Source organism: Erithacus rubecula (genome assembly GCF_903797595.1).
Source record: "Erithacus rubecula genome assembly, contig: SUPER_Z_unloc_2, whole genome shotgun sequence".
Lineage (NCBI taxonomy): Eukaryota > Metazoa > Chordata > Aves > Passeriformes > Muscicapidae > Erithacus > Erithacus rubecula.
Window position 1 is genome coordinate 1,801,394 of NW_027635860.1, and position 23,277 is coordinate 1,824,670.

The 23,277-nt window shown below is 39.9% G+C and overlaps 1 protein-coding gene across 1 annotated transcript; it reads left to right on the forward strand.

Moving 5' to 3' along the window:
- The first annotated feature begins 2,801 nt into the window (after positions 1-2,801).
- ISOC1 (isochorismatase domain containing 1) lies at positions 2,802-19,456 on the forward strand. Its single transcript, XM_079331071.1, is given in 6 exon segments — positions 2,802-2,959; positions 2,961-3,243; positions 13,199-13,318; positions 13,479-13,682; positions 14,057-14,173; positions 18,020-19,456. Coding segments are annotated over 6 exon segments (1,014 nt in total). The 5' UTR covers positions 2,802-2,816; the 3' UTR covers positions 18,167-19,456.
- The last annotated feature ends 3,821 nt before the right edge of the window (positions 19,457-23,277 follow it).

A 23,277-nucleotide genomic window follows, 5' to 3' on the forward strand; every position in this document is an offset into this window, starting at 1 on the left:
TTAAGATATCAAAACACAACCTCAATGACACCATGTGGCTAGCACTGAATTTCCAGCAAAAGCAATAGTTTTCTTAATTGTCTACTAGGACTGATGACACATTACTTGCAATGTGAAATGCCAAAGAGATGTGTTACAAATTATGTTACACACTTCTGTTATTCAAACTGAGTTAAAAGTACCACCTTTTTTTTTAAGCCAATGTAATGAGGACCACTGGGCATTTTTCCTGCATAGTGCATCAGACTCCTTCTGTGAAGTAAAAAATGCTGTGCTGGATTTTGTAGGTGGGCTAAGCCTCGTATTTGTAATGATGTGATACCTCTGCAACTGCCATAGGAGCTATATGATTAAGAGAGACACAAAAGGTCAGTGAATTCCACTTATATCCACTTGGTGATGCTTGTAAAGTGTCCCTCCTCAAGTTTGTATCTTGAGGTGATCCCTTGATAACCCAAGATGACCAAAGTCAGCATGGAAAAATACATAGTCTGAGATCTGCTTCTACAAGAAGTGATTTCCTCTGTGGGACAATACTCTCCAAGCACAGGCAGCTACCCAAAAAGAAGGAAAGACAGAGAAAATAAAGATTAAACTACCTGTGAAAAGGAAGTGACTGTGAAGTCGCAGTGTAAGAGAGAGAATCTAAAACGTGAAAGGATCTGAGGCCATACAATATGCTACAAGCAGAAATAACACACAGACCAAAGCCAAGTTTAGCTGTCACTTGGATAGATGGGTTGTGTGAAAAAGAAAGCAGCTATGGCTATGTTTTAAAAGTATATTGAATTTTAGAACTGCACTCAATTAAAATAAAGTATAAATTAAGAAATGGGAACCAATTTAAGTCACAGAAAATAAACAGAATTCACTGTGTGTTTAATTTGTCACCTTTTCTTTTGGAAAACTGGAAATTATTCAAGTCAGCTTATGACTAGGCCATAAAATTGTTCACCCTGTATTCCTCTACTGTAACAGCATTAATGACTGTCTATCAATAAATTAAATCAGCAGAACAGTAAGCATGGACAAATAATTAAAATAAGCCCTGAACTCTGGCTACTGGACATTTTTTATAGCTGGCAGGTGGAATAGAGTTGTATATAATTCACCAAACACTCTGAAGTATTCACCTCATTTTTAAAGGAGAATTTTTTCCCCAGCTAAATATTGTCCTATACAGGATAGAATTGAGCGTTTAAACCATACCCAGATGGACAGGCTTTCCACTCTTTTGAAAGTATTTAACAACAGAGATGTGTTCAGTTAGACTGAATATGTAAGTATGACACTATCTCCTTTGGAAAGGGAGTGGAAATTCTGTATGAAACCACTGAATTCTCTGGCAGTTAGAGAAGGCAGAAAAAATGAGTATTTTAGACTTGTGATTGAACCCTTTTAAGACCTTAATATTCGTAATTTGTGCGTAGACACAGTGTAACATCAGCATTTTCTCTGTAATGTGCAGGGGCCATTGCACATTTGTTTCTTGGGTAGGTATAAAATAATGAAGTTATGCTGCTTCAGTGCCTAGTGAATACATGGGTCAGTAAATAAATAACTGCAGAAGACTACTTATCCTTGCAATTTTAAAATCAAATCATATCAACAATGCATTTTCCAGTGAAAAACCCCAACAAACCAATAAACTAGTGAAAACATAGTACTGTCATTTAACATGACAACTTCAAATTTGTGATATCAGTAAAGCCTGAGAACTTAGAATCACTGTTCCAGTGCCTCACTGCCCTCACAGTAAAGACTTGCTTCCTTATACCTAATCTAAACCTGCTCTCTTCCACTTCGAAGCCGTTCCCCTTCACCCTGTCCCAACATGTCCTTGTAAAAAAAGTCTCTCTCCATCTTCCTTGTAGGCTTCCTTCAGGTACTGCAGGGCTGCAATTAGGTCACCCTTAAGTCTTCTCCAGGATGAACAATCCCAATTCTCTTAGCCTTTCCTCCTAGGAGAAGTGCTCCATCCTCCTAATCAACTCTGTGCTTCAGCTTGTTGGCATTTAGCCAGGCAGACATGCATTAAACTTGATGGTGCTGCCACTGCATTGGCATAGTGCATGAAAACATCCACTTGTTTTTAACAGAGAATGTTTTCTTTCTATGCGAGTCTCACACTACTCAGATCTTTCCTCCCAAGCACAGAAATAAAACAGAAATTCAGGTAATTATGGCAAAAGTCAAGAATTGCAGCTGTCAGTCATACCTGGAGAAAAAAATTAAATACGGTAGAGAGCATAAAGCTACGAAGGAAAAAATATGGGGCTGCGTTCTATCCTGGTCACGTCCCCTCACCCGTGGATAGAGCTGGAAGCCCGGAGCCGCGGCTCGGCACCTCCCGCTCTTCGGAGCGGGCAATTCCGAAGGAAGCCTCGAGCGAGAACTCAGCTGCCAGCCGCCCACCCAGACCGCGCTGGGTCACCCTCCAAAGCTACGGGCATGTTTCAGGCTCTACCAACAGGTCTCCCTCCCAGCTTACACGGGACGCGGCCGCGCCCGTCCCCGCCGGGCTGGGCCCGGTGTCCGCCCTGCCCTGCCCTGCCCTCACACCCCGCGGCGGGCGCAGCCCCGGGGCGCGACCCTGAAGGGCGGCCACAGCGGCCGTGTCCCTTCGCCCCTGCCCGGGAGACACGGGCTCTGTCCTCCCGGACGAGGGCAGGCGTGCCCGTGTGGGGCTGCTCTTCTCACCGTCCGCCTGAGTAGGGAAGGCACCACCCCCCGCCCCACAGAGCTCGGGTCCGCCCGGCGCAGGCACTTCGGCGGCACTCTGAACCCCGTGGGGTTGCGGGGCAGGGCCGAGCCCCATGGCGGGGAGGAGGAGCAGGAGCAGCCGCAGCTGGGATTGGGGCCCGCCGGCACCGCCCGGCCGGCCGGGGGGAGGAGGCGGCGGGAGGAGGAGCGGCGGCGCGGACCGCAGCGAGCTGGCGGGGCTCGGCGCGGCGGTCCCTGAAGATGGCGGCGGCGGAGCCGGGCGCTGGTCCGGGCGGCGGGGGCTCCGTGCCCGTCCTTTTCTGCTTCTCGGTTTTCGCGCGGCCCTCCAGCGTGCCCCACGGCGCCGGCTACGAGCTGCTGATCCAGAAGTTCCTCAGCCTGTACGGGGACCAGATAGACATGCACCGCAAGTTCGTGGTGCAGCTCTTCGCCGAGGAGTGGAGCCAGTACATCGACCTGCCGAAGGGGTTCCTGGTCAACGAGCGCTGCAAGGTGCGCCTGGTCCCGCTGCAGATCCAGGTGAGAGCCGGCGGCTCCACAGGTGCGTGCGAGGGCGGGCGGGCAGCGCGGTCCCGGGGCCGGTCCCGGCCCGTTCGTCCCGTCCCGTCCCGTCCCGCCGCCGCAGCCCCCGGCCCCTTCCGGGAGAAGCGGGCGGTCCTGGAGCGGGCTGGGACCGTGGGCGCAGCCCCCGCAGCCCGCGCTCGCTCGTCGCTCCGTGCAAACTTTTGGTTTCCTAAGCCGGGGCGGCAGGTGCGCTTTGCGCCACACGCGTGTGCTAACCGGCCTTGCCTTCAGCCGGCCAGAACTTACTTGGCGTCGGGAATGGGAGCACAAGTCAGGTCGCTGAAGTAATCAGTGCTCTCCGTTAAAGCAGGCGGCTGTGCTACCCGGCCTTAACAGCAGGTAATGCCGGGAGGTGGAAGCTCAAAGGGTGCCGATAACTGGGCTCTGCCAGAGCTCGGTATCTTGGCTTGTAGTTAGGGACCAGTGTGTCCTCTTTGCCTTTTTAAAAAGCCCTTTCCAGTATCCAGGTTTACAGCTTGGTAGTTCTGTAACCAGGAACTAGGAAGCCAGACTGCCAGATAGATGCAGTTACAGATGCTTTCCTATGAAGATACTTTTATGTCCACTGGAGATTGGTGAGAGCTGTACTGTGATACTTCCACTCGAAATACACTGCTTCTTCCTTTCTCCAATGTCAAAGAATTCAGCTTAAAAAAGTCCAACAAACCAAAACATACCCCAGTAATAAACCCCACATCATTGCTGTTTTCATTCAGAATTTTCTTTCTAAATTCATAATTAGGAAGTTTTCATTTGCCTAGCCAACATTCTAAGAAGTTGGAAAAGTGCTGTCATAAAAGCTGAAACATTGCTTATCTTCTCTTAATGTTTTCAGACATGGCTAATTTATCTTGTTTGTAAACTCCACTTACTCATAGTGTCTTATACACATAAACTCTCAAGGTGGCCTGTCTGCTTACACTGTACACCAAGGTTGCCTTCGACATCTTTCGTTTTATTCTTAACTTCACATATGAAAAGAAAGGTTAACAAGAGCACACTAGTTTAATAATTTATTATTAACTCTCATCATATACATTCATCATATTCTGTTTAAAAGTTTTCTGATTTTGTGTTGTAATCAGAATCTATGGGGTACCTGTCAGAAGAACTGGAAAGGAACAGGCCTTCCAATTTGCAAAAAGAGTTGATGTGGCTGTTGATTAAAGCAAAGATTTTAAAACAGAATTTGTGTGTTCTGGGCATATAGCAGTGTTGCAGGTCAGAATTTTGCTTCTCATTTGTGTATGCACATCACTACTCTGAAGAGACTCCCTTGCAGATGCCTTCTGCACTGAAACTGTAAATGCAGCTCAAGCATTTGTAGCAGGACATAGGTCTTGGAATAAAGGTCAGTATTGAGACAGAAGGATACATCACTCCCAGGGTGCAAATGTGCTAGACAGCTTTGACTGCAGGGATTCAGATGCACCAATGTTTTATGCATTATTGCCTATTTCATTGCCTTCTTACACCAACACTGTTGCAGTTCTGTGACAATTGCAGGTGTTGATATGAAAAGGATGATATTTGTTATTCCTTGATATATTTCAGCAGCTGTGAAGTAGCTGAAGACATCTCAACTGAGACATCACAATGATGTCAGTCAGTTTGCCTTAAGCCAGAGACAGGTGTTCAGAGATCACTTGTTTGAGAAACATTTGGTATGATAGAGACGCAGCTGTGTTTTTTAAGACCTTTAGGACTTAGTGATGGGAATATTATACTTTCTGTGTACTCATTCAGGCATTGCCACTATTATATGCCCTTTTTTTCCCATCTCTCCTGCCTTTCTTTCCTTCCTCCCTCCCTCCCTGATGTTTTATCTGCAGTTACACACAACATTGATTTGTCAACTCTGTGTGTGGCATAGTCAGTTGAATCACTGTTTTGGATATATGTTTCAAGAGAGACAACTTTTGCTTACTGATGTGATTAGACTTGCATATTTAGAAAGTTATTTCTGTTTTAAAATTAAAATTCAGAGATGCTAGCAACTGTATCCCTAGACGGTAATTTCAGTGTTTTTGTGTGCATGTTTTATGAGGTGTATGTATGCATTTAGTTGGAGGTAGCATTTTAACCTTTATGGCAACTAGTGCCCATAATCTCTTATCCTTCCATTTTGATTCCAGTGCAGGCCTGCCTAGAAGGATTCCTTTTGATACAATAGCTCACAAAATGTCAACATCAAATGATGCATGACTGGGCTGTTTCAATTTCTTGTCCCTGCAGCTGAGGGGGGCAGTAATCTCACGGAGAAATTGCCATATGCTGCCCTTGGAAAGCCACTCCATGAACTCAGTTCAAGGCTTGATCTGTACAGGCATATTTGCTCTCTGGTTGTTTTATGCCTTTGTACCATCCTCATGTATGTACATTTGTTTGGTTTGGGAGTCCTGACAGGAAGCAGTCACTTGAGCTTTTGATGGCCATGCAGTGTTAGGCAGGCTGGTGGGATGCTCTACACTGTGGTGTTCTGGCTGGCTGCTGCCCCTCAACTCAAATCTCCTCACCCACAGACATGCAGTGAAGAAGGACGTTTCCTCAGGCTGCTCCCAACTCAACATTTTCTTAAATGTTAAGTCTTTTAAGAAAATATTTTAAGAGAAGACTATAATATTTATAGTTTGGGTGGGGAAATGCAGGACCGACAACTTTAGTCACCTCTAAATACAGTTAATAGTGCTACAAAAATTGTTGTGTTTTCCTGTAGTGTTGTAGCTGCCTTTGGAGGAGAGAAGTAAGGAAAAAGACTTCGGTGATATCCAAAGAAAAGGCAGCACATTACAGCTGTGTAATAGAGGAGTTCAGGCAGCTTTGAAATATATATCCAAGAGAGGCTATTTCACAATTGCTGTCATAACTTCAAGGTGACTTCTTTTTCAGGAGGACTTGTCCTCTGTATTTACAAACTAGTAAACCTTAAGATACTGAAGCTAAAAGGGTAAAATTATTGCTGACATCATTGCATGAAGCACATCTATTTCAGGATGGTTTTTTGAGACAGATTGGTGTCTCAGGAGTGTCTTTCTTGGAAAAAAAAACTGCTTGCAAAATGATATTCAACTGTTGCTGAATGATAAAGTAAATAAAATACAACAGTTAATAGACAGATTTTTTGTTGTTATTCCACATATCTAATATTGCTTGGATAACCTGTAAGGAGAACTGACAGTAACTCAGGAACCCAAGCCCATTTTCTGAAAGGCAAAAACACAAATTGCAGGGGTGTTATTTGGGGATTTTAGGGTACAATTATAAATTTTGATATGTTAGTACATTCCTAAGTAAATAAGTTCTTTGAAAAGCAGCAGGTGGAACCTTAAAGAAGATTAAAAAAAAAAGGCTGAAAATACTGAAAGAGGATTTTTTTCCTCTCAAATGCAGGCTCCTTGTTTATCTTTACTCTTCAGCAAGCATTTTTGTAATTTTAAATTTTGCTGAAGACTTTTCTACTACATTGGCTATATGTACATCATGTAGGTTTTTTAACTAAATCTGTCCTTTTAAAATGCTGAATTACATGTAAAAGGCTGCACATTGGCTTAGCATAAGATAAATATTTGTGTTTCTAAATTGAAACACTTGTAACCTATTTTTCTCTTGAAAACCATCAAACTGAATTTATTCTTTTTTTTTTTTTTCATTTGAAAGCTAGACAGCAAAGTACAACTGAATCTTACAGATTCCTTTAAGAAATACAGAAGAAAAGGTGCTAGCTCCTTCTTGTTGTCATCTCCTCTATGCCATTCTTGAAGTACCAAGGTTGCAACATCACCAGTCTGGCCTTTTAGTTGGTAAACTTGACATGAGATTTATGAAGTCACTAGCCATGTCAAATGGGGTTATTTCTTTGCTTCCAGTTTCTTGTTCATTACAAATACTGTAAGGAAATTTCATTTTGTATATATAGTGATTTCCTGGGCTTGGAACAGGGAAGTACAGATTAAAAGCCAGTATATGAGAATATTTTTATAAAGCTGAACCTGCAATTATAGTGCTTCATCACAATCACATTTTGTCTGATTAATAATAATCAGCAGTGATGATATAGATATGAAAAATCACCTCTTTTCCCACCTAGGTCTTTTCTAGAGTAGGATTTAAAGCTGTATGTAACTTGTGACAGCATACCTTTAAATCCTGGTCTGGACAAGGTCCTAGAGATGACTTCTTTAGCTGGGCAAAAGGGCTGCATCAGGTTACAGGGCCTTTTGATGTACCTATTCTGGTTGTGCTGTGGGTAACCTTCAGCTGAAGGACAGAAAATCCTAACTGAGAGAAATGAAGTGCAACAGATGGAAATGCTTATATACTGTTGAGGGGAGTTTCAGGTCATTTGGGGTTTGATGGTTTGTTGTTTTGTTTTGGTGTTTTCTTTGATGGGGTTATTTTGAGTTCAAGTTGTTTAATGTTGACTGTGGCTGAGTAGATATTATATGCAGGGTGGATTCAGGCAGGTGTTGTCTGGCTGCAGTAGCTCACAATCCTTGCCCAGCCTCCCTCTTTCTGCAGTCAAATCAAGCAGGTGTTGATGTGCCAGCCCAGGTTTGGTGCTTAGGTGTAGTTTTGCCTTCACCCCCAGCTCTTTGGGATGTAGCACTGGGGAGGTCTGGGTGATTTTCACTGTCAGGAGGAGGTGTCAGAGGACCCTGACACCGTCCCCTTGTAGAAGGGGAGGATGGCATTGAAAGCAAGTGAGTAGGAGAATTTATGTGGCACACTAAACTAGGAAACTAAACCTTTCCTTTATACATAGCAAGTACTTACATGAGTTTATTCATGCACTGTGTTAGCTACTATTTATGAAACTTAATTTCAAACTGCTTTCTTCTGCACTCAGTCCTGCCCACATCTGCTCTTCCAGGTAACACCTGCAAGTGTTGGCTCTTTGATCTTAGCATCTATTTCATTGTTCTGCCACAACTCAGACTGCAAGTTAATCAGAAAGAAATATGAAAATCAATATATAAATTATTTGTGTTAGATTTTGTAAAAGCTTTTATTTAACAAATATATAGTTGACACAACTTTTGAGTGAGCTGCTGGTATGAATCTGAAGGTATAAATTAAATCACATGAAATCAACTTGACAATAAAAAAGAGCAGATAGAGTGCTTTTGCTCCCGCTCCCTGTGCTTTTTGGCATAAATATATGTTATTCAGTAGAAGTCTGCAACAAGGATACACCCTGGCTGGAAAGACAGTCAGTTTTCTTCTGCATTTTGCTGTCAAATCAGAATAAAATTGAATTGTTCTCTGTAATATGGCTTCCAAATCCACCGTTTTAAATTATTCCATTATTCTTGTCCTTGATGGAACTTGGGGCAAATACTGTTTTTGCAGAAGATTCCAGGCTGGAAGGAATTGCAAGTATCTGAAAAAGCAGACTTAAGGTATTTCAGGACAAGTTGGAGAAACACAGTGCAATAAGGTGCACTTCAAAATAGAAGTAGCCATGTAGAAATAATCAGCTACACAAATAGATGATGAGGGAGAGTTCAGGGGGATGATTTTTAAGTTTAAAATGCACCTCAGGAATCTAAGTATCCATGAATTATGAGAAGAGCAAATAATGTACTGGAAAGTACGAAATAAACAGGGCCTAGAAGTGCTGTGAATTGGCTGATATTTGAGGCACTGCTAGAGCAGTGAAGTAGTATGGGCAGAGAAACACTGCTGTGATAGTAGTATTGAGTGCCTCGTTCCAGACTGCAATTTGAAGACTGCCCTGGGGAGTACCATAAAAATAATTTGAGTTGTAGGAAGAAATACTAAAAGCATTAGATATATTCTAGAGTGAGGAGGGAAAGGGGAAGGCCTAAAGGGAGACCTAAAGGTCTGAGTCTTGAGGTCTGATAATTAGTTTTGCACATGGTTATCTATGTGAAGGACAGTAATGCTCCTGTGTTTCAAATTCACTGTGGACCTAACTGGAAATAACATTCTTAATAAATGTCAGCAAAGAAGCTGAGGGTGAGAAAACACTGAAAGGTAATGGTAACAGAGCTGTGGGATGGGTTTTATAGCAGCTCTATTTCTGGTGGGTCAGACTGTTGGTTATATTTGAAGACTATTTGTGTTTGTTTGATACTTATGTAGGGGCAGACTATGCAACTTCTTGAAGACTTTCCTACTCCATTCACATTTGTTCCTCTATTAGGGATGGTAGTGCCATCTGCTCCACTGGCAGAGCAAGGTGCATACCAAGGCAGTAGGTGAACTTCACATAGGTCATTTTATAGTCCATGATGGTTTGTGGTAGTTCAGACACATCTTAAAAAATTACAGAATTACAGAATCAAGTAGACTGTGAAAGACCTCTGTGATTGAGTCCAGCCTATGACTGAGCACTGCCATGTCAATTAGATCATGGCACCAAGTGCTACTCCAGTCTTTGCTTCAATGCCTTCAGCGACTGTGACTCCACCACCTACCTGGGCAGCCCATTCTAATATCTAATCACCCTTTCTGTGAAGCAATCCTTCCTAATGTTCAACCTAAGCCTCCCCTGGTACAGCTTTTAAAGTGATGGAAAGATTTAAATGATACAATAACAGTCTTTGCTTGTCATATAAATGCTAAAGCAAAATTGTGCATTTCATGAGTAGGAATCACACAAATATTGCTTATTCCACTTATTCTGTTTTTGTTGCTGAATAGTAGTCAAGTTAAATGTCATGACTGACTTCTGTATGGTAGTAAGTGCCAGAACTGGAGTGGGTCTCAGTAGGTGCTCCCTGTGGCATTGAATTGTACATTAATAGTGCCTGCCAACTGCTTTTTGCATTGTTCAAGCATGTAGATGGATGGTATTCAAGAACAAGGCAGTTATTTAATTTTATATCAAATCATTCTTGGTCCCAGGCATCATTCCTTACCTGGTATAGAGTTGTAGAAATTTTATTTGGGAAAAATATCTACAGGCTGTCTTCCCTAACCCCTTGATCAAATAAGCTGCTGCATTGCTGAATGCTGAAAATCTCCAAGAGTGGAGATCTCACAACTGTGATAACCTTTTTCAGTGCAGCTATCTTCCTGGTGGAAAAGATTTCCCTGTGTAGCTGCCGGGGCTGGGATGGTTCTAGCTTTGGGCTGCTACAGGGTCTGGACAGCTCTGGGGGCCCCCAAGGCAGAAGGTCAATATCTCAGCTAGCCAGGAATGAGACTTTAGGAGTCACCATAGAGGTTCTGAAGGTAACTTTATTTCTTCAAAGGGTTCTACCAGCAAAATCCAGATAGATAGCATAGCAAGGGGTTTTTATAGCTTTTAAGGGGATTGGAATTCTAACCAGTAAAATTATAAGTTGAGAACTATGCAATTACTTTGGGATTCTGGGTGAGAAAAGACTAGTCATTTAGTGAAGTTAAAGACCAGTAGAAATCCTAAATGATAACAGGGGTTTCAGTAAGAAGGAGGAGCATTTTTCATGAAAAGTTTCATTGTCTCAGAGTATGAGGTCCCAGGGGCCCTTTTCAGGGACAGTTGTATCATCCACATCCCTGTTGTGATGCCCTTCTGTCTTCCAGTAAGCCTAGTGTTACATCATCCGCACTGTAGTTGTTACTGCATTTGCCTCTGTAACTACATGTATTAATAGTGTTGCTGTTTGGCTCACAAAGGCTGGAGGAATCGCTTTCTTGAATGGCTTCTGCATTGGCAGCAGTGGTGTAATGAATCTGAGAATTGAGGGAATTTAGCACCTGCAATTATTAGCACACAGGTAATATGTTTACATATTACAGGCATGTGTTTAAGCATGGCCATTATTAAGCACGGCCCTGGGAATTGAGATAACAGCATTTTACTCTGGAGACGTGGTGAATAAGTAAAATTTCTGGCACTAGTATTTTTCAATTCCAATTCCTTTGTGGTGAGTTGACCTTGGTTGGCCACCAGATGCCCACCACACTGCTCCATCACTCATCCTTAATAGAACAGAGGGGAGAAAATTTGACAAAGAAGCTCATGCATCAAGATAAGGACAAAGAGGGATCACTTGCCAATTGGCATCACAGACAAAACAGACTTGGGGAAATTAGTTTAATATAGTGCTGATCAACAACTGAGTAGAATATTCAGAAATATGAGCAAATGTGAAAATACCTCTTCCCCATCCCTCCCTTCTTCCCAGGTTCAGCTCTACTTCCAACTTCTCTACCTTCTCTCCCTTCAAGTAGTACAGAGGGATGGTGAATGGGGTTTGTGGTCAGTTCTTAAAACTTAACCTCTGTCACCCATTCTTGTTGCTCTTCCCCTGCTCCAGAGTGGGGTCTCTCCTGTGGAAGATGGTATGTCTCCCAAATGTGCATCCTTCCCACAGGCTGTAGTCCTTCCCAAACATGCTCCAGCATGGCTCCTCTCTAGACAGTCAGAGATCCTGTTAGGAGCCTGCTTCAGCATGGCCTTTTGGAGTCACAGCTTTCTTTAAGGCATATTGCAGGCCTTCTTCAAGGCTCTGCTGTGGGGTTCTCCACGGACTGTAGGTGGATTTCTGTTCCACTGTGGAGCCCCATGGCTGCAGGGGCACGGCTGCTTCATCCTGGTCTGCACCAGGAGCTGCAGGGGAATCTCTGCGCCAGCACCTGGGACACCTCCTGCTCCTCCTTCTGTACTGACCTTGGTGTCTCCAGGGCTATTTCTCTCACATATTCTCACCCTCCTCTCACAACTGCTGTTGGACAGTGGGTTTTTTACCCTTTCTTAAATATGTTAGCATAGAGTTGTCACCAGCATCACTGATGTAGCAGGTCTGTCTTGGATTCAGATGGCATTGGTGCTCTCTTGACATGTCTGCTTCTGGCATCTCACAGAAGCCACCCCTACACCCTCTCCTCACTACCAAAACCTTGTCAGGTAAATCCAATACATCTGCACTCTTCCAAAATACATTCTTTTACAGATTTTGTAATTTTGTTTCAGTTTAAAACATTTCAACCTCCCATTGCAGAAAATGAAGTGTTTATAATTAATGGGTAACACAGAAGCTCTTTGTTCAATTTGATTTATCTGTCTGATAAGCTGAAAAGCTCCTGAATGGATGTAATTTCTCTTGAGTTGCCTTACAACTAGATGATAGCATGTAGATGTTTTCTTTCCCTGTAGCTTCCATCTGAAGCCCTATACTTTGATTCTACAGGTAGTGCAAGTAATTTAGAAAAATACAAAGCACTCTTTCTAAGTGTAAGAAAATTCGGTATTTAATTCATTTTCTAATCTGCTCCCTTCTACCCTACTTGGTAGCTTGTATGAGGGAAACTCTAGGAGATTACTTTTGTCATAAAAAATGTATTCACTTTGGTTTCTAATATTTATTAGAAAAATAAATTTCTACTTTCATTCTAGCCTTTGGACTTTAATCAGACTTATCCTAAAAGATGTCATAGACGAATCAAATTGGCTACACAATGAAAGTATTGAAAGTATGTGTACATACAATATGTGAAAGCAAGTGGAAGTCTGAATGTTTTAAACTTGAATTTATCTTGAGTCTGTAGCAGTTCCAAGACTTGTGGATTTGAAGATGAATTTGAAGAATGCAATTTTGCTTTTGGTACTTATCCTTTTTTTTTGTTTCTTTATTTTTTTTCCCTGTAATTCAGACAGTATGTTCCTCTGCCCCCTTCAGAGTTCAGAAATTTCCATGTATATTTATGTTGACTTGAGCTTCCCACCTCATAAAATCTTGATTATATATTGATGACTATACCATAATGTTCAATATCAGCTATTTGTTTGAATTTTGAAACATGCCAAATCAGGCTTGAAAAATGTTTCTCCTATTTTCACTCAAAGTAACATAAATCCATAATCTAGCAGAGGTATTGTAGACTCCTCCTCATTCTGCTGCATTCCTGAAAGGATGTCTGCTGCAATGGGAAACATTACCTTTATTTCTTTTTCCAGATGACTACTTTGGGCAACCTGACACCCTCAAGCACTGTTTTTTTCTGTTGTGACATGCAAGAACGATTCCGGCCTGCCATCAAATACTTTGGCGATATCATCAGTGTGGGCCAACGACTGGTATATCTGCTTTTTTTTTCTCTTGTAGTGAGTTTTGATTACTCATTGTAAATTATTAGTGCACATGCAGTCTAACAATTACTTAGTATTAGGTAATAGCAATGTCTTTATTATAGTTTTGTTTCTTTGTTTTAATGTTTTCCTCTCTGTCCCCTAACAGCTCCAAGGTGCACGGCTCTTGGGAATTCCAGTTATTGTCACTGAACAGTATCCCAAAGGTCTTGGCAGCACTGTGCAAGAAATTGATTTAACAGGAGCTAAACTTGTGCTTCCCAAGACAAAATTTTCAATGGTGTTGCCAGAAGTTGAAGCAGCTTTAGCAGAGATTCCTGGAGTTCGGAGTATTGTCCTCTTTGGAGTAGAAGTAGGTGCCTTGCCATTCTGATAATGGTTTATGGCCAATGTCTGTTGGCCCTCAAAGGGAACATCACTTTCTGTAATTAAAAAAACCAACTCAATTTATATTACTTGAAGCTTAGATATCCTCTGCAGAATTAATTTTTTTGTGTTGTCTGTAATGTTATCTCAATAAAATTTGAGATGTGATACTTGTAAACTACAGCCACTTGTCTCAATCTTAACTGGCATTTAAAGTGCATATTGAGTTCCCTAGTACTGCCAGGAGTTGAAAAATAAGTATTTGAACTCTTAATTAATTATGAACTTGTGATTGTGTTATTTTCATTTTGTATTCATGGTTTGTTGGTGGCTTTTTTGCCTTTGATTTCTCCTCTGTAGACTCATGTCTGTATCCAGCAGACAGCTTTGGAATTAATTGGCAGAGGTCTGGAAGTTCATATTGTAGCTGATGCCACCTCGTCAAGAAGTATGATGGATAGAATGTTTGCTCTTGAGGTAAGTTCCTAACAAGGAATTTCTATGGGCAAAGCAGTGGACAAATGTAGATTTGAGAAGAGGTGAGTGTTCTGATTCGTAAAATAGCTTAGAAAATTGAGAAGAAGTACTGCTTTTTTTGTTCTCCTTAAATTATGATTTGATATGCATAACCCAGTTTGGGATGTTTGGAATTTAAAAGTGATTGTTTCATACAATATAAATGACTTTGTATAAATGTTAGCGTTTTAGCATATTCCTTTATGCAGTGTTATTTCCACAGCGGAGTAAAAGTGCTGTAAAGCTTTTGGCTTTTTGTTGCAAAGAGTATTTATTCAGGTGTTGAAGTTCTTGAAGTGCAATGAAATACAGTATGTGATCCTGTTCAAATCTCTTTGTATGTCTGTCCCTCCTTCTGCTTTTCCTCATCAGTGCAAATTAAAGCTTAATCGCAAGACCCTGATTATAGTAAAGATTCCCCTCCCCCCTGCTTTTAGGAGCTTAGTCAAACTGAATGCTGAGAAAGTGGAGATAAATGTAACAAGAGGATTTAAAAGCGCGTGTAACTATGTGGTAGCAAATTCATGCAAATGATTTTTTGATGGTGTACTCCTAACTTGCCTACAGGCATCACTGTTGAAAGTCAAAACCATATATATATATATATATATATATATATGTATATATGTATATGTATATATAGATATATGTATATATGTGTATATATATATATATTAAGTATTGCAGTTTATGCCTCAGGCCCTAACAATTATTTGAAGTAGAAACTAATAATAACCACAGCATGTTATATTTTTTCACAGATTTTGAGAAGATTTAGTTTCTTAAAGGCTAAAGAGAAATCCCCAGCATATAGTGATTGATGAAACCCGTGACTTTGATTAAGTGGAAACCTAATGTCAGCTGTCATATAGAGGATAGGGACACACACAGAATACAGGAGTAACTGAAGTCTTGGACTTCCCAAATCAATGTGGTGCAGCAGCAGTAAGAGACAAAACAAATATAGAAAACCTGAAATCTGTTTGCCTTATTATGCATGTTTTTGTACATTTATCACTGTGTCTGTGAAAGCACAGAAGTTGGGCCAGTGTAAAGGTTAAAACAGCTACTAGCTAGGTTTCTTTACTTTCTAGTCGAAAAGGTATTGATCTTAAAAGTGTGATTTCTTGCCAAAGCTGTAAATTTGTAAGTTTTAGGTGAGTTTTTGGTACCTTTGCAATGCTTTCTGTGTAAGCAAAAGAAAATGTTTTGTTGTGGTGCCTTATGTTGTCAGTCACTACAGTATGATTAAGCCAACTCTTGCCATGTGGTGTTGAGCCAGCAGTAACACCTTCTCTGCTGCACATGGCAGCACACACCAATTGTCCTCTTCTTGTGTTACAGAGCCTCAATTAAAAATGCTACTGAGGAATGTGGGCTAGAGTAAGCAAGACATGGGCATGCTTGGGAGATGGAGACCAGGAGAAATGGACCCATGTATTAGACATGTCCTTAATCCTGACTGACTGTGGTGGTGCATTTCTTAGGGAAGTGGGCAGCATACCAAAAATACCTGCTTTAGTTCACCATAGAACTCTCTGTTCCTAGTCACATTCTTTTAATAAGTGAGTCTTGACATTGTCTCTTGTGCAAATTTATGCAAGCTGGTGAGCTGAGGTGAGTTTTATTGACCAGGGTTCCTGGACCCTTTTCCTTGCCTTTCTGGGAAGATGAGTGTAACATTTGCCTTTTCAGGAAAACACAGTCCATCTCTATTCACAGTGACCTTTCAAGAATAATGTAGAGTGACCTTAAAGTGAAAACAGCTAGCTTCCTCAGCAACCCCAAGTAACTCCTCACTGGTCCCACCTACCCCTTCAGTTCTCCACATTTCCCATCACATAGCACATATTTTGATTGTGCTGGTGATGAATATGCAGATATCTGAGCAGGTGTACTAGGAAGTGCAATTTGACTTAATTGATAATGAAAGCTTTCATGTCTGCTTGGATAACAGGTTGTCTCCTTCTGTTGTATGCTTAAAAATGACAGCATGCAACAACTTGCAGTTAAAAAATTCCTCAGAAACAAAAAAAAAAAAAAAACCCTGAAATTTTCATTGATGAAATAACTCAGCCCAGCAGTTTGGAGTTGTGACTATTCTGAATCTCTGCCCTGTCTGATGAAGATGTCTTATCTCAATGCTTGGCCTCAGATTAAGACTGTTTAGTCTGCTCCTGCTAGATTGCTTTTCTGTTCTTTGTCTTTTCTACTTGTTTCAGCAGTATGGATGCAGCACACCATCAATACTTTCCTTCTCAAGGACAGCATTCTAAGAAAACTTGGAAATCATCCAATATGTGTAGCAAATGCATGTCTTAAATTCTGCAAATCTGAAATCTATAAAAATTATATCTCATTGTAGAAAAGGTATAAGGCAATGTCAGCTCTTTGGACATATTATGGTATGTTTTGCTTTTCAAGAGAAGATGTTCTCTCTTTTCAATCAACATTTCACAGTTATGATTTTTTAAGAGTCTAGATTTTTTTTCTCATCCATACTAGTTAAAATCAAAACCTTTGTATTCTTGGAGAGGCTCATGCTGAAAACATTGCTGTAATATTTTGTATGAATTTTCAAATTTTTCTTCTTTTCTGTATGCTTCTGAGGTTTAAAAAATAAGGTTGTACAGGGTTGGAGAACTGAAGAAGCTAGCTGCTTTACTTCAGTTCAAGAATATTGCAAGGCATATTGCTATAATGGCAAGCAGGAAGCATTGACTTTAGTAAATACAAACTGGTTGGTTTGTTATTACGCAGACTGTAGTTACATATACTTTACTGGTTGGTCCCTTGAAGTTACTAGCTTTCACCCATCAGATACTTTGTAATTGAACAGCAAGAAAGTTTGGAGCTTCTCTTTGCTTTAATGATTACAGTTGAAACCTCTATGTATTTATTTGTATTCTCTGCCTCTTGTCCTCCCTTAGCTCATTCAGGATCCCATTAGATTTGGTGAAGCATGCAGCTGAGGGAGGGAGAGCTGACACTTTGGAGAGTTTTACTGCCAAAGCATCTGTATGATGGCTGGGAAGATGCCGACAGCTGAACTTTGTTATAGAAGCAACAGCCACAGTTTTAAAAGTCCAGTGACTTTACAATAAGTCCTGTGCCTTTGGCTACATGAAGCCCAAGCCCTGTTGAGTTGCACGCTTACGAGAACTAGCAGACCTCTTTTGGTTTTGCTTTCTCTGCAGCTATGCATTTTATCCTGTGAGAACTGACTCTGGAGTTACTCTCTGTAATGAAAAGAGCTGCTTTTGTGCCGGAAGATTTATAAGTCTGTAGAAGGGATTTTCCTTCTTTGCCCTGAGATTATTATAACTAGTGTGCTCTGTAGTCCAAAAGCTGAAATAGTGGTACATAACAGGGACTGAAAGTGAAATTGTTATAATTTCTTGCTTAATGCTGTTAGGTTGGACTTCTCTATTTTATTTTTCCTCAGGCCTTTAATCTGCATGAGAGTGAAGAAAGCTGTCCCCTGGCTTATGCAAGGGAAAAGGGTTGTTATTGAGATGTGTGGGGCTGCTGCCTATTAAATCTGACTTGGGGAAAGAATCCAGTTGAAGTAGAAAGCCTTATTTGTAATCCAGGGCAGCCTTTTGCCATAGAAAGTCTAAACCCAGTCAGTTTTCAACCTAGGTTTTTAAATTATACCACTAAGACATGCTGGAATGGAATTTGCAGTACTTTTGTTAATAGTAAATGTTTTTAAAAATGCTACCTGACTTTTCTTTCAAAATTCATTCATTACATTTTCTTACATGATTTCTTACATTATTTTCTTTCTGCTCTTTTATTTTTCAGCGTCTTGCACGTACTGGAATTATAGTTACTACTAGTGAAGCGATATTGCTGCAGCTGGTGGCCGATAAAGAACATCCAAAATTCAAAGAAATTCAAAATCTCATTAAGGCAAGTGCCCCTGAGTCAGGGCTCCTTTCCAAAGTTTAAAGCAGACATGGAGGAAGCAGATCTCACTGTCCTCTTTACAGGGGAAGCAAAGTTATAAGCGCACATGTACACCTTCTCTCACTCAAAGTTTGGCAGGAGTGTAAAAATAAAAATTAACATACTTGTGCTTGCCTTAGCAAAATTGTCTGGTTGTATGTCTGGGTGCCAGTGTGTTCTGTTAGTTACAGCTGTCAGATTTCTGGTACCATAGGACCCTTTTGTTGTCAAATTTCTTTATTTTAAAAAAATGCTAGTCCTTACTATATACTGATTGTAACAGCTCAAAAAATGCATATTTCTGTGACACCTCTTGATTGTGTGCTTTGCAAGCATTCTGTGATATCCTGTTTTACTTCTGTATTAATAGAAGATAACTACTTACTGGATAAATGTAATGTGATTCGCTTTAATGTTTCATATAAATGAAGTATTTTATTAGGCATAAATTAAAACTGAGTACCTATATGTGCATTCTGTTCTCTAGGATAAAATTTAAGCACTTTGCTTCATAGACAAGACACATAAATCAAGCAGAGCTGATGTTTGATTGCCCTAGGTAGCTGAAGTCTGCATCATGACTTTTGATGATACTGAAATTGACTGCCCAAGGCTCTACTTTACTTAATACAAACAGAAGACTGTTGTGTAATGAGTTCTTTATAAACAACTAGTGTAAACTTCAGAACTTGAGAATATTACCAAAGCTTTAAATTGGAAATGCTAAGGATGTTTAATAATGAAAAATTTTCAGGTTTGAGTGCTAAATCTACGAATATGTTTAGTTGTATTTTTCTTTGTTTTATCCCCAGTTTAGTTAGATTGAATAATTCTATCCACTTTAGGGCTCTGAAAGAAGGCTTAGCTTCTCTGGGTGTTTGTGCTTTTTTTGTGGGCTATAGTTGGGTGGAGTTTGAATACAATCTGGACTAAAAACATTCTTCAGAAAAATAGCGTCTTTAAAATAATGATACATATTTTTTCTATCTAAAACTTATCTTTTAACATGTGATTGTTCATAAAGGCACTTCCTTCATGTTCTAGGGGATTAAACAATATTGTATAAAGTTTACAGTGTGCCTGAGACATTTATTTTTTTAAAAGAGTATTAGATGTCATACTAAATACTGATCTTTTTGGTAGAAAAGCTATAAAAGTACATGTATTGCTTTAAATTGCTTCTTTTCCCCACAAGATGGCTCTAAAAGAATTGTTTCATAAATAAAAATAGTTTCAATTGTTTCAAATAACCTTTATATGTTCAAAACAAATAAAGAGTTAACATTTGCTGTCTCTCTTTCGCTTGTGATATTTATTGTAGAGCAAATCCTGAAAGCTGTGTTTGCCATGGACCTTATTCTGGTTTGTACAGCTGTGGAACTTCAATGGATGGCATGGGAATTTTGTGTAAAGATCAAGGGTGGATAATGTCGAATGATTCTTATCTTCTGCATCTAGTTACAGTGTTATTTAACACTCTAGAATATGAGGAATGAACATTATGCTTCAAGCTGGAGGCTGGGATGCAAGTTGTGTTAAGTTGTCTTGTCCTATATCACTGACCTACTTTTAACCTTACTATGTGGTATATTGTGTTTCTTAGCAGTACAAAGTTAACTTACGTAAATCAAGACCTGAACACAAAAATACTACCAATTTCTTATGAAATAATGGGTTTATTGCCTTCTTACCTTTATGTATTGATGGTACCAAGATGGGTTTATTGCCTTCTTACCTTTATGTATTGATGGTACCAAGAGACAGTAATTGAAGGAAAAACGGTAGCGTTTTCTCACACGTTTATTTTTGGAACAGTATCAATTTCCTCAAAAAACAAATGCATGGATTTTTAGGAGATAATGGTGCCAGTTACTAAAATTTTACCATTTTCATTGGAAAGAAATTTGAAGGATAGATGTCACATCTTGCTTTATATTCCTTTTCTGTCACAAGGGGAGTCATTGGGTAGTAGAATGGCACTAAAGAAGAAGCAGTTATAAAATACACTGATGTTCTCTGTGATGATTCTACTTTTTTTCCCCTTTAATTTTAATTACCTCGTGGCACACTAGATTTTTGTCAAGATCCTTAATTTGTGGGTTTTTTTCCCTTAAGTTAAAATTGTAAGAATTCAGAAATACCCAGTGTTATCTTATAAAACCGAGCTCTTAGATGTGAATTGGGGGGTGAAATACATTTCTCTTTAGTTAGATGGATGCTTTTATTCAGCATCACATGGGTCATTTAAAAAGAAGAGAAAAAAGTTGCCATATTTCTCTTAGGTAAAGTTTATTCACAATACATAATTATTTTGTTTTTTCATTGCACTCATCTGTATTTTCTGTTCTCTGACAAGTGGGTGTTCAGTGCAGTAGAACAGCAGAAATTAGTCGTTTGAGAAGAGGTTTAAGGACTATGACTAGAGTTAGTACTGTTTTGTCCTGCAAAGATAGGAAATAAATTGATGAAATGACATGGAGGAGGATTGCTTCAGGGTGTACTCAGCTTATTGGGAAGAAGGTCTTTGTCAAGCTTTTCTTTATTTGAAGACGTCAATACGTCTTCATATAAAGAAAAGTGAAGACACACATAAGTGAAGACACAGCTGTGGCTAAGCAATACAGTTGTTACCTGCTGCAGGTGGCTTCAGCACCATTTCTCTTTTCTTAGGGAAGCAGAATGACATTGCTTGATGGAGAAGAGTGGTTTATTTTCCCTTGTAGGAGTTCTGATTCTGTGCCAGGTTGCTAATACATTGTTTACTTCACTGCAGTAGCTGATACATAATGCTGATAAATGCTGCTCTAAGTATAGTAAGATATATGTGTGATTCGTTTTAATCTGCTAAATCCTTACAAAGATGAGCATTTTTGTTCTTTTTAGGACAGTTTAGGTTTTTAGCTGAAAATGTGTTCCTGTTCATTCACAGAACCCTGGTCCTTCTATTCTTTTTCCACACGCATAATAATTTTGTATGATCTAAAACAAGTAGGGTTTCCAGTAACCTTTGCAAAACCTGAAAACAGAGAATGAATTAAGTATCGGCTATCGTGAGCCAGTGTTTTCTATTATGGCTGAAGAAATTATGTTGTGGGACTGTTCCACCATCATTTTTGCATTTGCCTGTCAGTAGCTCTCAGGCACATATTCTCTTAAATAAATCATGGTGCTTATTGAGTATGTTTCCTTTTAGACCTGGGAAACCCTCTCTCAACCCCACGCCCTGCCCCCATATTTATTACTTTGTGTAAACAATTACATTAGTTAAGGGAGAGAAGAATTCAAGATTCATTTTCTACTGCTACAGACTGCTTTTCTCATGTGTAAGAGAGATGAAGGCTGGATACTTTGTTGCATTAGAAGTTTTGTTTCAATTGTAAAGTAATTACTCTGGTGCCTTTGGAGCTCTGAAGAATGGCAAATGATTTTAAAGATGATAAAGGCCTTTCCTTTGGTCGGGGGTGGTGCCAACTAGTAGTGCTTTGTAAACCACTTATTCTTCAGAGTATTTTTTTACTGCTTTAAGTAGTAATAGCAGAAGATGGCAGTGATTTTAAGAATCTGGGGTTTGGGGTTTTTTTCCCTTGCTGGATAAATTGAAGATAAAGTGTACTGAATAGGTATAGCAGATATCCTTCAAATAGGTTTAGAAAATTTTCTCTGCAAATGGACTATTGCAGGAAATCCATGAAAAAAAGTTCTGTTTTGATTCTCCAGTGCCAGTTTCATCTTGGTAATTAGAATACTTTCATCAAGTTGTTAGCCCTTTTGGTAATCTCAAGTAGTACTTCCAGTACAGCAGAGAGATTGCAGCTGATGAAATGTGCTGCTTCTCTTAGATGCAACTGTGTGTATCCATAAATATACCCCAAAGTGTGGGGTCTGGACTTTTCTTACTCATTTGAATTGCATAACTTAGTTTTCCATATGAGATAAAAGGATATTTGCAAAAGACTGCTGTGAATGGAGGGAATTTATTAAGTATTAGCATGCTTAGGTCAGCTTAATAGACTTACAAAACCGCCAGGGTTGGCAGCTCTCCTGCCACTGACAGCATTAGGCTTTACTTTAATGAAACCCTTTTATCTGCTCAAGAGAGAAGACTGAGCAAACAAATGAAGAGAGCAGTTAATAGAGAATAGATGGTGAAGTGGAAAGGCAAAATGGGAAAGAAAAAGGTTTTCTAATTATTACCAGTTTGCTGCCTTTTTTTTTTTTTTTTTTTTTTTTTTTTTTTTTTGGGATGTTAGGAAGCTAGAACATTGTTAGTACAGAGTTACATACCTTAATTTTCAAAAACTGAGTAGGTCACAGCAGTCATTGCCTCTATCTTGCCGTGCCCTTTATTTTCTTCCTGTACTGTTTTTACCTTGCTTTCATTATAATTGTCCAGAAAGCAGACTAAGCTTATTTTTGCTCTAAGTAATACAGAAATTGCCAACTGGAAGGGCAAATATTCTGCTATCAAGTAAAAAGAAGGAGAAAGCATTGGAGAAAGACTGAAGATCATCACCTACTTAGCATTCATGTTCCCAAGGCAGTTATTACCTATGCTATGGCATTCTGACCTTCAGATTTTGATTCAGAATTTAAGGATTTCATTTGGTATGTTAATAAATTCAAAGGGACTTGAATTGAGCCATTGCAGACAGGGAAGACTTCATAAAGTAGAAATCTTTGCTAATGGGAATAAGCTAAGTGTTCAGCAAAGTGGTTGGCCAACTTCCAGCATCGGTGTTTCCACTTCAGGTCTCTGGATAGCTTAAAACCCACAAACCTAGAGTCATTTCAGCCATTACCTATCCTCTGTTTGTGGTATTTGCATGGTGGCACTGTTCAGTTTTCTTACATATCTACGCAGGCACTGAAAATCTCAGGGATTTGTCATGTTGAATCACCCTGCTGGATGTTATGCTAGTAAAAATTCTTTTATCCAAGGAATGTATTGATTACTGTGTTGTCTGCTAGCACCAATCAGCCTTGTTGGTCACTTGATCCATGGGTGACAGTGACTGGAGCTGACAGGAGCATCAATTCCAGGACCATCCAAAGGCTCGGAGTGGGCTTTGTCAGCTCCTGGAGACAGACCTTTTCAATGCATTGTATCAGACACT